The sequence below is a fragment of the Brienomyrus brachyistius genome, chromosome 4 (genome assembly GCF_023856365.1).
Source record: "Brienomyrus brachyistius isolate T26 chromosome 4, BBRACH_0.4, whole genome shotgun sequence".
Lineage (NCBI taxonomy): Eukaryota > Metazoa > Chordata > Actinopteri > Osteoglossiformes > Mormyridae > Brienomyrus > Brienomyrus brachyistius.
Window position 1 is genome coordinate 13937692 of NC_064536.1, and position 14720 is coordinate 13952411.

The following is a 14720-nucleotide window of genomic DNA, read 5'->3' on the forward strand; positions in this document are numbered from 1 at the left end:
TCTCTGCTTGGTTGTTCTGAGAAGATTTACCATTAGATGTTGGAGCACCGCTGGTGGGATTTGCTGCCATTCAAGTCTTGGTTCGTTTGGTTCATTTAGGTATTGATGTTGGGCTATCAGATCCTCTTCTGTGAGAACCGACCACTTTGTGACAGAACTGGCTCCCATCACTTGAATCGCTACAATTGCATTTGAGTGAGGCAGCATTAGCGTGGCAGAAATGCAGCGATCTTATTTATGTGACCACAAATTCTGCTGCCAACGTTTGTTGTTGAAGATTGCATGTCCGTGTGCATAATTACACACCTGTTTTAGCGATGGTTGTCGCTTAATTAGCCAATTCCTATAATAAATAGGAGTGTCCACATACTTTTGGCCATATAGTGCTTATTTGGAAAATATTTGGATATATACTCGGGTATTTTGTTTAAAGCCTCAGAAAGACTGGAGGCAAGATGCTCTTCCCATTAAAATTGACTCAGTTTGACCTCCAAAAGCAGGACCTCCTGTCCTGAGTATCTGATGCTCTTCTCTTTGCTTGTGTAGGCTTATTAGAAAACTAAGATAAAAAAATCAGTATCAAGAACACCCCCCTAGAGATCCTAACAAGCTGGTGGTTTGCCTGCTTACCCTGCAAGGTCATCACAAAGCTCATGGGGGTTACACAAAAATGTTCTGTGGGCAGAACAAAAAATAATTGGTTCAGAAAGATAACCAATCAGATTGTAGAGGAGGTCGGCCCAAGCATCTAGAGGAGGTGGGACAACCAATCACACGTCTTGGTCCCACCTCTTTTAGTTGCTTGGGCCCACCTCCTCTACAATCTGATTGGCTATCTCTCTGAACCAATCAGTTTTAATTTAACAAAAACAGTTTAACAAAGCCCCGTCTTTAGGTTAACCCCAGACATCTTCCATGAAACGGGTGAAGGTCCCATTGTGCCCTTGGATAGCTCCCTCCTCTTCCTCCATGCTGTGACTCTGGTTCAAGTAGCTGAGTCGCAGTGTGAAAAATATTAGAGCAATTTCTGTTATTGCTTATGAGCTGCACACACTAACTTGCTCTGATTCCCTACTTGGGGCAGGAGGTTGGGGTAAAATGATGGCTGACCAATTTTTGGGTCTTAATCTGAGATGAAGGCTCCACAACAACCCCCCCCCACCCCCCCATCCCCAGAGGACTTCCCTCAAAACATCTTCTAAATCCTCCAGCTGAAGGACGCTCATCACCACGAGTCTGTGTTTGCAGACTTTCATTCGATAAGATGAAGTCCACTCTGCCCTGCCCTCCAAAGCAGAAACCCCGCCCACTTCCTGTGAAGGTCCTAGCCCCAGGTGTCTGCGGATACCATTCCATCCCCTGCTTTTAATTTTATTACATATTAGCTCTCATGCTGCCTTTGCGAAGCTGTACGTCTCATATCGCTCGTGCTCCATATTGCAGTTTAAATTACTCAAGGCAATATGAACAGGGAGAGAAGAATCATATGAACAGATTGAATGGTGAAATGTTGATATCAGGGATTAAATTAATGCAAGCGAAACCAAAACAATATCTAATTAAAATCATTTGAGAAATGACTTGAAAATTGATTCTGACATCAGCATTTACAGAGACTGTCATAAATATAACTAGATGTCAGGGTGTGTGTTTCCTTCCTTTTTCTTTTTTTAACACACCATAGAAAATGGATGGGAGCAAAAATGGACAGGGGGCCTCCTTTGTTTTCCGTCAAGGCCCGAGGCTCGTCACGTCTGCTGGCGACCGGTTTTAAATAATAGCGCATTCACGCTCGTTTCCACGGCGATGGGAAGACGCTCCGACATGTTTAAATTCACCTGCTTGTGGCTGACCCGCTACACCTTTGCACCCTGTCATCAAAAAATGGGTTGTGAGTGAGGGGCGGTGGGGGGGGGTGGGAGTTTCCGTATTATTGTCACCTGAGATGCATGCAGGAAATGGTCTGGTGTCTGGGTACACCCCCTTACAGTCTATGATTCTGTTTATCAGGGGCTAAATAACAATTGTGAGGTCTTCAGCAACATCCACGGACAAACAAATCTAACCTTGGGTGACAGACAAAAAAACACAACAGATTTCGATATGCGAGCAAGCCACCATTCAGAAACTAGGACTGTTCTCTCACACTAGTCCCCAACGTGTTCTGCAAACATGAAGAATTTTGTCCCCCGGGCCTGCTGTTTTTTTATCATTTACATTTAGCAGATGCTTTTGTCCGAAGCGATGCACAACTGAGAAAAGCTTGGGGACAGAGAGCTGGGTGGAATACCGTCCCTGGAGTACCTGGGGGGTCAGTTGTGGGATTTGAACCCACAACCTTCTGGACACGGGCACAGAGCTGTAAGCCCTTGAGCTGCATGCCCCCTTTCCACCCCTCCCACCATGAGAGCTGATGTAACAGGAAGCAGGCAGTGTGTCAGATGATTGCTACTTCATTCCTGCGTGGAGGATGGAACAGAGAACCCTGCCTTCTTACGGGTTACTATGGAGTGACGCGCATCGTGTGAGCGGTGGGAGACGGGGTCGGGTCTCTGTTACCAGGCAGCCTCTGGGAGCCTTTCTCCAATAGCTCGTTCAATTTGTATTTAACTTAGTTTTACATACAGCCTGCTGCACTTACATTGCAGTGCAGCTGCAGTGAAGCTAGCATGGGCAGCTGTCAGTGTCGTTTCCGTAAAGAGCACCAATGACACCAGGTAATTAGCTTAATTGATCGTTTTATTTTTCGACGGGCCCAGATACTGTATCTGGGCCAGCGTCGACAGCCGAAGTCTGGGAGGATCGAGGTTAAGGGCCATGTGCACGGGGGCATAGGAACAGGTGCGTGATAAAGAGAATGAAATCCTGAATTGGAGGCATTATCGGGATAAAGGGGGGCATTTCCCCATCATCACAGGGATGTGCCGTCCACCCCCCCGTCTCATATATATATACATACGCACATATGACACCTAATTCAATTTAACACCTACCGTATTGTTAAAACAGATGTGTTCGCCGTGAGAAATGCGCTCATACAAAATTCAGCGGAAAACTAAATGAATTCTTTGGAACAAGAGGTGGCGTGTGCGGGGGACGGAGACTGTAAATAGATCAATAGCCCTTTGCCATCTTGAGCAAAAAAAGGGAAGGGGATTCTTAGAGGGTGATGGGAACGGAGAACCAGGCGAAATGAATGCATTTCATGGAACCATTCGGTGCAGGTGTGGAGTTCTGCATGCATTTCATCCTGCATGCTTATCTTTGACAAAGAATAGTCTGAGGTTCACACAATGATATATATATATATCTGTGTGTGTGTGTGTGTATATATATATATATATATATATATATATATATATATATATATATATATATATATATATATATATATATATATATAATAAATACAATAATAAAATGAATACAATATATATAAAAAATCTATTGTTTCGACATTATGGGGACAATTTTTCAGATCCCCACAAAAATCTGCCAAAATTCTCGCACTTAGTTTGGTTACTTTTGGTTAAGGTTTGGGCGGGGGAGGGATGGTTAAGGTCGCCATGTTGGGATTAGAGTTTTCCCCATAGAAATAAGTCTCAACAAAGATATAATCACAAACAATTACAAGCCTGTGTTTGTGTATTTTTGAGTGTGTATGTGTGTTTCTGTGTGTACTTGTGATTTGTGTGTGTGTGTGTGTGTGTGTGTGTGTGTGTGCCTCACATTTTTCCAAATTGTCCAGGATTTCTCAAAGGTACGCTCATTACGGCAAAACTCTGCACTTCATAGCCGCTTAATAGACTCACCACTCTCTGGTAAAACCTTAATTAGGACCTCTGCAGTTTCCCTCTTGATCGCCGAAGGAGATACACTTGTAGTATTATCGGAATGGAAAAGCTGAAATATTCCAAGAAGGACCTACGGAACTGAACTGTTTTCTTTTCTTTTTTTCTTGGGCATTATTTGCCGCCTTCTTCTGCTTAAAAATCCACTTTCTCGCAATTATTTACGGCGGCAGTCTGTCGCTGAAGCAAGCTACCTAAAACGCACAAAAATCAGTGTTGTACTAAGTTGGCGCTGCTACACCGACGCACCTCCACGGTGTCCAAGTGTCCATATGCTTTTATATCGGTGTTCCTACCGGGCTGTGACTGTTACACACAGGTGCCCCCTGTCGATATTATAATGGGTCTATTAATTTGATCATTTTAATAAGGCGTGGGCGGGTGCACGGGGTGCTTCCATCTCTTTTTTAAAAATCACATTTCTCATCATCCTCTTCATTTTTAAAACGACGATACCTTCCAGTTTACAGTAACACTCTTTTCGAATGCGTCATAGATTTATATAAATTGAGCTAAAAATGTAAATACACATAGGTAAGCTACTTAAATGATGGAAACGAATTACTTTTGGAACTAAATCTTGCGTGTCTATCTTTGGTATTAACACCCCCATTAAATTACCCAATACGTCGTTTTAATGCATCCTGTGTTTAACTTTTTTTTTTTTTTTTTTGACTGCTCTTCAAATCATATAAATTAATGCGAATATTATTTTCATTGTTGCATATTCATTACCGTCAAGTACCTGCCTGGAGAATGTCAGTTTCAGCGTGTTCCATTGGTACTTTGTTTGTGTAAGTGGGCTACTTTAATAAAGTAGATTAAGCGGGCGAATAATACAGATTATGCAGCATAATGGCAACGCAGCAGATCCATCAAAGTAAGCGGAGCACTTCGCTTAGAGATGCTTAAATGCACGCCTCCCTCGGCTGTATACGGCTTCGAGATGAATAACAATAAAATAAAGAGCGGCTTTAATGCGTGGAAGTTAATCAGGTACAATTAAGCAGATGCTGTCTGCGGGGATATACGCGGGGCAAGACTCTTCCCTCCAGTATTAAAATTTAATACCTGGTACGAGAGGGGCAAGCCAGGGCGGGCTACCGCGATGGTCCTGCGGACCGGCCGCCTGGAAAAGGGTGCTGACAGACCATTAAGGCGTCCCCATTGTCAATGCGATCACACTCGGTGCGGCCGTCGGAATAACCGCCTAGAAGAGCATCAATCAAATTATTCCTCAGATGCTGCAGTACGTGCATAATTATATGGAATACTGCATATAAATTCTCAAGTGCACGGAATTATTCTGATAGATTAAAATACTAATTAGGTAGGCATTGCAGACTTTTGAGAACATTACAGGGTTCAGCACGCTCGCGTGATTTGCATATTCTTCATCTGGCGAATGTGTCAACAAAAGGACTTTTTCCCCCTTTGTAACGCATTCATATGCAAACAAACAGCCTGGAATTATGCATCATTTTATAAATGCGTTTCTGTAGCGTGTAATGCATCGAATGCAAGAAGTGCATTTGGTGACGGTTTAGTAGGTTTTGGTGAAGGCCTCCTATCGCCAGTCCACTGACATAGACCGCCTGTCCCAGTAATCTGGCAAGGGCACTCCTATTGGTACTTTAAGCTTTCGGAACCTGCCCTGTTGTGTAATCAGGCTACACGATACGTTTAGAAGCTGCCTCTGTCCTGATTGCCCTCTTTCCACACTGAATCCCTGTTCTTTTCCACAGCTAAACAGGAAGATAACCTGGGAAATGAATCAAGAGTGCGCATCCTACAAGCAGGAGTCACGGACGTAAGTCTGGATAAAAATTCCTGTTTTTTCCCTTTTTATACGTTACTGAAAGACGGTGATTCATTATGCTTCAAAAGCACACACACACACACACACACACACAAAAGGAAATACAAAAGAATAAGGGTAAATTCAACAGACCATGGTGGGTATTCATGCGTTGCAATGAAGTGTGTTTGTGTGTGTGTGTGTGTGTGTGTGTGTGTGTGTGTGTGTGTGTGTGTGTGTGTGTGTGTGTGTGTGTGTGTATCATTTCATTTTTTGGGGGTCTCACCAGATCGACCGCATGTTAACATGGCACTCACAGTAACATGGCCCGTCAGCACTGACATGATCTGCTTTTTTTAACCGGTTAACACTCATTCACACCACCCGAGACGAACACAATTCCGTGCCGCCGACTCCCGATTTTCCATCCATTGGCTCGGGAGTCGCTGAGTATCAGGCTGAAGGTGTCAGTCAGAGACGGTGGCTCGGGAGGGGTGGCAGACTGAGGCGGGGCGCCGGCAGGGTCCCGGACTCCATCCAGCCTCCTGTATCAGAGCCGATGATAGCGCCGCACCGCCGCCTGTCTCCGTCGCTATTTTCTTCCCGTCTGCGGGAGCTTAGTGGCGATTTGTCCTACGTGACATGAATAGATGGATGCAGGTGTTGTTACATAAACACATACATAAATAATATATTTGCATTCAAATTTATCTTGAGCGCTTTTCTGAGTGATCAAAAAAAGAACCGTCAACCTAACGAATGGTTTTGCCCAGCTGACATAAATCAAATATTTTTCTTCCAGCAGAGAAAAAACAGCCAATCTCACAGCTGAGCGTGTATTCTCATAATCCCAGGGTTAAAGCATCATTTTTTATTTTATTTATTTATGGCGTGGCAATAACTCTCTATGGCGTGGCACGCGTGAATAGCAGAATACTGTCGATATCAAAGGTTTTCGTAGCCTCGCTCTGGAGAGGAATTAATCCTTTCCCCATATTCATGCTTTGCTTCTGTCTAATACAGGCACTTTAGGTCTCAGGCTGTCTGGAGGGAAATTAATTAGGAATAGAGCTGTTTTTAGGTAGCAGATTTAACTTACTCTGTAAAAAGCGGCTTTCGTGCTGCTGCGTTTTGTGTAAGACTGAAGATTTTAATATATAATCTGCCAAATTCCCTGCTAAGGAAGCGTCTGCTTGAGATGCTGTTCTGTCGTAGTGGCGCCTGCTCAGATGTTTTTAATGATACTCCATTATTTAACAGGGATTGATATTTTTTGTATGGATTAATGTAAAATTCATTCTGACGAACCAAGGTGCTTTGATGAGCATGCTTTGCATTCAGTTACGGTTTGTCTTGTATGGAGGGACAAAAATGTTAAGTATGAATGTCTTTTCGAATGAAACCGCACAAGGATCTGTTTTGGGTGAACATTGTGAATCTAACACTTGCATTACGATATTGCATATCAGACTGATCAGATTATTTAATGGATAAAACCATTCCGCGAGTATTTTAAAGGCGAGGCGCCACAACCAAACAGGGTCAGATATGCAGATGAGCCGGGGCCGCCAAGGGGATGCTGGGATCGCTCTGGAGGTGTCCTGCTCAGCGGATCGAGCATCTGGCAACTGGCGCTGCTGTTGATAACAACCGAACAAAACGCCTGGGTCACCTCCTGGGTCAGCGCGCCCCCTCAACGAGCCCCCTTCAGCCTGACACTCCCCTACCCCCCACTGGCTGTCACCCCCTGCTGGCTCTCCTGTGTTAATTGTTTCCTCACACCCATTACTACATGCGCATTAGATCGTAGTTACCTGTTTGCGGGTCTGTGTGTGTATATGTAGAATATGTTTGTATTACATTGTGGGGACCAAATGCCCCCCACAATGTAATAAAAGCCAGTTATTTTGACATTGTGAGGACCATTTTCACGTCCTCACAAATATCTGTGACTGCAATCAGAAAAACTAAAAATTCAGAAAGTCTTCTGTGTTGTTTGGTTACTTATGGTTAAGGTTAGGGATGGGTAGGGGTTAAGGTCGTCATGTTGGGATTAGAGTTTTCCCCATAGAAATGAACAGAGAGTCCCCACAAAGATACAAACCTCTGTGTGTGTGTGTGTGTGTTCGTACGTGTGTGTGTTTCTGCCTGTTTACTTGAAAACGGTAGGTAACTCCAGCATCCACCACCAAAAACAGACAGAGGTGGAGAATTTTTCTCGTGTTTTCCTTTCTTTTCTGTAAAGTAACTGTGAGTCGGCTTTGAAATTAATTCGCGCCACGTCATTAGTGGAAACAAAGTGTCCCCAATGTGTCACTGTTGTATAACGTTACTTTATAAAGCTTTTACCTCCGAATGGAGAGGTATATAAATTAACCTGTGACATCCCTCAAATCGAGGCAAGAAGGCGGAGAGTGACAGTGAAGAGCTCTGCTGAATGGGTCCGATTCGGCGACAGGTCCCTCGCCTACCTGCGGCGTCTCTGACGGAGGGGGAGGAGGTGCCTTCCTGACACACAGTCTCCCATTTAAATGACAGGTTTATGAGCAGAGTCTGTGATGGGGAGGTACAAACACAGGGCTGGAGCCCAGGAGGGGCAGTGCGACTGGGCAGCTGATACTGATGCCAAACTACTAACAGCTCCATATTATCATTTATTATTATTACCATGAATAATGTTCAATTAATCTGTTTTCCCTAACTGTTTACCTTGGGGAGTAGCGGTAAGTTTGGTGCCTTTACTAGGATGCACAAGACTCCCTGGCCCCGATGCCAGTATTTATTATTATTATTATTATTGGTAGTGGTAGTAGTAGTATTTATTGCCTTCTGATGGACTGGCATCCAATTCCAGGTTTGTGCCCCTATGTGCTGTAAAGTGGGGGGAAGTAAGGATGATTCTTATCCTGCGTTCAGTTACCTCTCGGAAAGTCAGAAATTCAGAGGTACATGACGTCATGTCCAACCAATTTCCCGTTCGAGCGACACATCTCGGAACAAACATGGCTGCCTCCATGAACACGCTGATGTGTGTTGTTGCTTTATATTTTAGCAGATTTTGAGTGAGATTATTGTTTCCGACAAACAAACAAGAAACAGGAACTCGTCAAACCACATTAAAAACTTTCTAAAGTATTTTAGTCCATTCATAGCGATATTCTTTTTTCGAGAGGCAAACAAACTACAAACAAACCAAAAACACTAACAAGTCTGGTAAAAATCTGATATTACATGCTAGGATACTGTTTACGGTCACGATATGGTATTCTCTTTATCGACCACGTTCAGTTACATTTATAATTCATAATTATAAATAATAATTATTAATTTAACAAAATAAACATTTTTAAAGATTTGTAAAATAGAATTACTGTTGAGTGTGTAAGCCGCCATGTTGAAATTACGTCACAGGGGCAACTCGGACAAGAAAATTCTGTCCGACATCAACGTCATAAAAGAGGCGTGTTTTCAACAGAAAGTGACATTTTTCGTGACGTTTCATGATGTTTTCGTCCGAGTTCCGAGTTGGAGAGAAATAATCGAACGCATCATAGGACAATGAAATTCTCTCGGACAATAACGTGGGAAAGGAGGCGTGTTTCTGACGGGAAGTGACGTTTTTTCTTGACCTTTTTATCCGAGATCCGACTCAGACAGAGATAATCGAACGCAGGATAAGGGTCATGGGAGTTTTACTTTTGAGGGGAGAGGGAAAAATGGTCCAAGCAGCGAAAGGAGGCAGGACTAAGACATCTGATTGGTTGGTCCTGCTTCCTCTAGTTGCTTGAACTCACCTCCTCTACAGTTTGATTGGTTATCTCTCTGAACCAGTCATTTTCCCTTATGCCCTCAAAACATTATTGTGTAAATAAAACTCCCATGAGTGATTCCAAGGGTCCCTGAGTGAAAAGGGCCCTAAAAAATTATAAATAATTGGATTGGTTTGGCTTCCCCACACAACCCTGACCAACATAAGCAGTTCCAAGATGGATGGATTATTGGTACAATGAAAGTTAGAGGTGTCCATCAGGGCCTTGTGCTACATACATGACATATGTCATAGATGTGTAAATCCCCTCGACTCTGACAGGCAGCATGAAGATGGTGCCCAAGATAAGATTAAGGCAAATCGAAGGATGGATCAATCCTGCATGCTGGACAGGTGTCGGGCGGGAACGGCTCTGAGCGGCCGGTCCGGCCAATGGGGAGGGACAGGGCTCTGAGCGGCCAATGGGGAGGGACAGGGCTCTGAGCGGCCAATGGGGAGGGACAGGGTGAGAGGCGGAATTGCCGCGGGAACCGCATGGCTGCTTCATTCTAATGGTGTCCTGTTATGTCATAGCAGTGACTATTGATCCAGTTAGTGTGTCGGTGTTCTAGCTATTCCTGCGTGAACACAGAAGTCAGAAATGGCTTAGTTACACGAATGGAGATATATTTTACTGCTACAGTCTCTGGAATGTATCAAAAATTACTCGTTTTCCCTTCCTCCAATAAACAGCTTTTTGACTATTTTTACACAGGAGTATGATGGACTGGTCGCAATGTAACACAAGTGGCTGTTATACGATACTCAGAGAACAGCACAGCAGTTGCGATTAAAAAACCCTTTCAAATGGCACAAAAGAGACACGTTCACCTGAGGCTTGAACCTGCAGCATTTCTTTCATTGGTCCAGACCTTAAACTGCAGTACAAACAATTCACCCTCTAATGTTTTGGTCAAAGCAAAAGCTCGTCTACAGTCACCATACTGCAGAATTTATTAATCAGTTTTTTTTCCTCATGAACATAAACCATTTTTTTTCAGTTTGAAATTATTAGGGAGGAAGAACTCATAGAATAATGTATTGTAAATAAAAGGACACCTCTATTGTCCACAAATGGCAAAAAATAATTGAGCCACATCCCTGATTAGTATTTGCTGTCTTTTTTTTAATTGGTTCTCATCTTCAGCTCGAAGGAGCAGAGACACTGTATTATCTGTTGAAGTCTTAGAACTCAGATGACATTTTTGCAGCTTTTGAAAACAGCTTTGGTTTTGTTTTATTTGAGTTTAGCCACAGAAGGATAATTAGGAGTTAATCAAAATAAAACACAACCTAGCTAATTAGTCAAACAGTTTAATGTTTTTTTTTTTGGTTTTTATTCTGTTTCGACTCTGTGTGAAAGTAGCAAATTGCAGTATGCTAATTCTTGCAATTATGAAATAATGTCGCTTATAATAAATGAATAATATAATACATCTAAATTTAAATCTAAATTCGAATTGCACTATTGTTCTCTAGAATTGCTTTACTGCACTGTTTGGACTGTAGAGGGTGTAGTCATTAAAAAACTGAGTTAATTGATTAAAAATCGCTCAACCCGCATAATTTGGTGGGCCAGGGGCATGCTGGGATAGCTCTGGAGGTGCCCGTCTCAGCCTAAATTGCTGCTCATGGGAGTTTTACTTACGCAAAAATGTCCCTTCTGCCTTCGGAACATTTTTTTGCGTAAGTAAAACTCCCACGAGCTAAATTGCTTCAGTGCATCCAGAGAAACGTTTATAATGATGAGTCCGCAAGGGTTTCTGGGTAAAAGCATGTTAAGGGACAATTTGGTATTGTGATGTTCAGACACATAGTTTACAGCCCGTCCTGCGACTGCGGGTTTAAGCCTGCCCGGCGGAGGACCTGGACGTCCGCTACGACGGCGGCGACTTTTTTGAAGCCCCCGGTCATTAGCATTTATAGTGCTGTTCCATGCCTTCCTGGTAATTCGGTCCCCCCGGAGGATTAATGCCACGCACTGTTTGGTCCAGCAGGTACCGTTTGCTCTCCTTGTTCCGGCTGGCGCCTGCGTTCTCCTGTGAAAAGCAGAAAATTCTCAAAAAAAAAAGAAAAAAAAAGCCAGAAGTCCGAGTCATTTCGCATTCGCCGGCTTTGCTGACGCAAAATGTTAACTGTGCGTGTGTGTGTGTGTGTGCTGTTTTTTTCCTTTGGTGTGCGGCTGGTAGATGATATTAAAGCCATTTGTCACCAAATTAAGGCTTACTGACATTTGGGCATTCGTTAATCAGGAAATCCCCGCGCTCCGCATTATCGAGCAGTACAGGAGGCGTCGGGTAAATTAAACAGGCTGGGGTGCGCGTGTGCCTGCGCGTGCGCACCCGTCAAGGGTCTCGGTGGTGAAATTGTGTCATACCTCTATTCCGGGGAACCTTCACGACTGTCAGTTAACCACATAATGGAACTGGACTGCAGGTACTTAAATGCATGCATATAATGTCAACATACGGTGAGTGGGGTGGAGGGGACCCCCCCCCCAAAAAAAAAAAGACAACGGGGACCACTCACGGTAAAGGTCAGCGGTGACCTCATACTGTTCAAATTGTTTTCATCAGCAAGCCTCTCCCCAAGTTAAAAGAGGGGCTGGTTTACTGGTGATGCCTGTCACTGTCATCAACTGGTATGTCTGTCTCCATGGAGACTCTTCCAAATACACATTTCTGCCTTAACAGGTGCACAAACTTTGTATACATGAATAAATGAGTTCCTAATATTATTTGAAAGTGCCTGTTGTGTTAGCCGCTAAATTTTATGAAGAAAATAGAGGGGGGGGGTCATTGTATCACCTAATTCCATAATTTCTTCATTTTGGAGATAATCACCAGCAAACTGCACGTTTGCTAAGCGACTTTGTTTTCAGACGTCTTCCACGGCAGACCTGCACGCCGTGACAGGGGGGCTCGTCTGTTTACAAATCTCAGAGAGGCTTCATTTATTACCTAAAGGGCCCCCGGAGCTGTTTTCCGGAAAAAAAATCACCAGTGCTTGGCCTTGCTGTTTGCATCACGCGTTCTAATGCCTCTCTCCCAGGCTGAGGCTAATTTTAGCCTTAATGCGCAGAAGGAAAATGTTTCACCGCTTAAATTCATATGAAGCACTTAGTCGGACGTTTGCATTGATGCAATATGTAAACTGATGCCGATGAAACTGTTAATTGTTAGTTTAATCTCTCTGCTATTAAATATTAAATGTGCATTTAATGGTTTCTCCAGTAATAGCAATAAGCTGATCCAGGGTAAGATTTGTGAATGTTGTCAAGCTGTTTACGTTAGGAAATCTGACACTTTTACTCAAAGCAAATCTAACTCTCCGCCACATATTTCCTGCATTTTATCACTTGAGCAGTTGAGGTTAATCACGTTCCGCTTCACTAGGCTTAAAACAGGCGCCTAACAGTACACGACGTATCCTCGGTTTCATTCCAGCTGAGCTTTTAATTAATTGTCCTTTAATTAGCTCTTGATTGAACGAATTGCGTAATTAAAATTGCGGTAAAACAAACACATGTGGCAGGAGCTGGTTTTCAGTTAAATCGGAGCCTTTTGCGGACGTACGTGTGTAACGGCCGAGGTGCTGCAGCTGTTTGAGTAAAAAAGTGCGTTTTTCAAAATCAGAATAAATTGGTACCGAGTCGCAGCAAAAACAATGGTAGCACTGCATTGTTTTAATTACGCGAGTTGTGCAGTTCCTCCAATAACGTCACAGGTATCCAGTCATTTAGTCAAAATCAGTGTTTCTCATCCCTGTCCTCAGGGACCCCCAGACAGTCCACGTTGTTGCTTCCTCCCAGCTGTCTGGGGGGCCCCTGAGGACAACGTTGAGAAACTCTGCTCTAAGTCATTTAAAATCCCCAGGACAATGGCCAAATATCTCCTTAATTTGGATGCAACAATAAGGCTGCTCTCAGCATTTTAGCCCATAGTCTGATATTATACCATAGTCTAGTATTATAATTGAATAGTAGATTTGGTCATTTGATCATTGTTGAATCTGGGTGACGATTGGGGGGCGGGGGCGGTGGGATTTAATGGAACTCTCTAAGCCCCACCCCTCCGGTGCATTTCATCATGGGAGCGTCACCGGTGTCCGTCTTCATTAATAGTAAAACGCTGTTAACACACGCCCCCTGTTTTGCGGGATCCCTGGGTGTAATAAGGCAAAGCGGGCAGTAGAGCTTCAGGGGTGGTGGGGGGTGTTGATGTACTTTTTTATTATTTAAATGATGATTAGCTGTGATATTAGTATTGTTGTTCCGTGGGTAAATTGTCCCGAGTTTAATCAGGACACAAACTGTTTAGCGCGCTATTAAAATGCATCTTGGTTATTTCCCCTGAGCGGCCTGCTTCACGCCAGTCAGGAATCAGCGGGACGCGTGTCTGCTGCTGATTTTTCGAGTGCCTCTTAATATGATGAGCGAGCACTTCCTGTCACATGGTCCAAAGGCACCTTATAGGATGAGGGGATGGGTGGGTGTGGCTTCCCCCCCTCCTTCTGACCTTGGTCGCCTTTATCATCTAATTGCTTGTGATTGCATCATTTCTGCGGGGCTTCCGACGTGTTTGTCCATTTAAAAGCCGCACACATATCCTCCTACCTGGGGGGGGGGTCTACCTCCTGGTCCATGTTCCATTGGGCTGATAGCCTCACTGCTGGCTTGGTGAGTTTGGCTCTGCGGGTATCACCCTGAAGCAGGGGCTCCTCCCCAAACCGATGCTGATACAGATTGGTCTGTGGGGCATCTGTGGCCCCTGGGAAGGGTGGCGCCGATTCGAAGGGGCCCGAACATGCAACGGCTACATCCATGTTCAATCAGACCGCAGTCGTCATGCGCACCAATCACGGTAGTCGCGGGTAACAAGGGTGCTTCTGTTCCAAGGTCCAATTACTGGCCAGCTTCTGATCAAGGCACCAAAGCCAAGCTCGTCATTCTTGCTGCTACGGCTGTGGGGTGGGAAGGGTCACTGGATCGTCATTTTACGTCTGCCAGTTTATTCTAATACTTGAATCATTTTTGGCTTTACTTTAATGGATTTCTTCAATTCATAGCATAGTAACATTTTTTTAATGCAAAATATATCAGGTGAGCTGAGATCTACGGCCGTAATTCAGACTCTGTTGGTCTGCAGACTTGGAATCAGCCCCTGAATTCATTGGGGCGGATTTTCACTGCGGCATCCTGCATCTGATGAGGGACTGGCCTGGACGGGCACATCGGTGCAGACAGACCCATCCGTGTCTCGTT

General features: G+C 44.0%; 1 protein-coding gene across 1 annotated transcript in view; it reads left to right on the forward strand.

The window, feature by feature from the left end:
- The window catches only part of ptprn2 (protein tyrosine phosphatase receptor type N2), a 129776-nt gene that overhangs the window by 71348 nt on the left and 43708 nt on the right, over positions 1 to 14720 (forward strand). The window contains exon 12 of the mRNA XM_049011094.1: positions 5597 to 5661. Coding sequence (XP_048867051.1) covers positions 5597 to 5661 — 65 coding nt within the window. The remainder of the gene's footprint in view (positions 1 to 5596; positions 5662 to 14720) is intronic.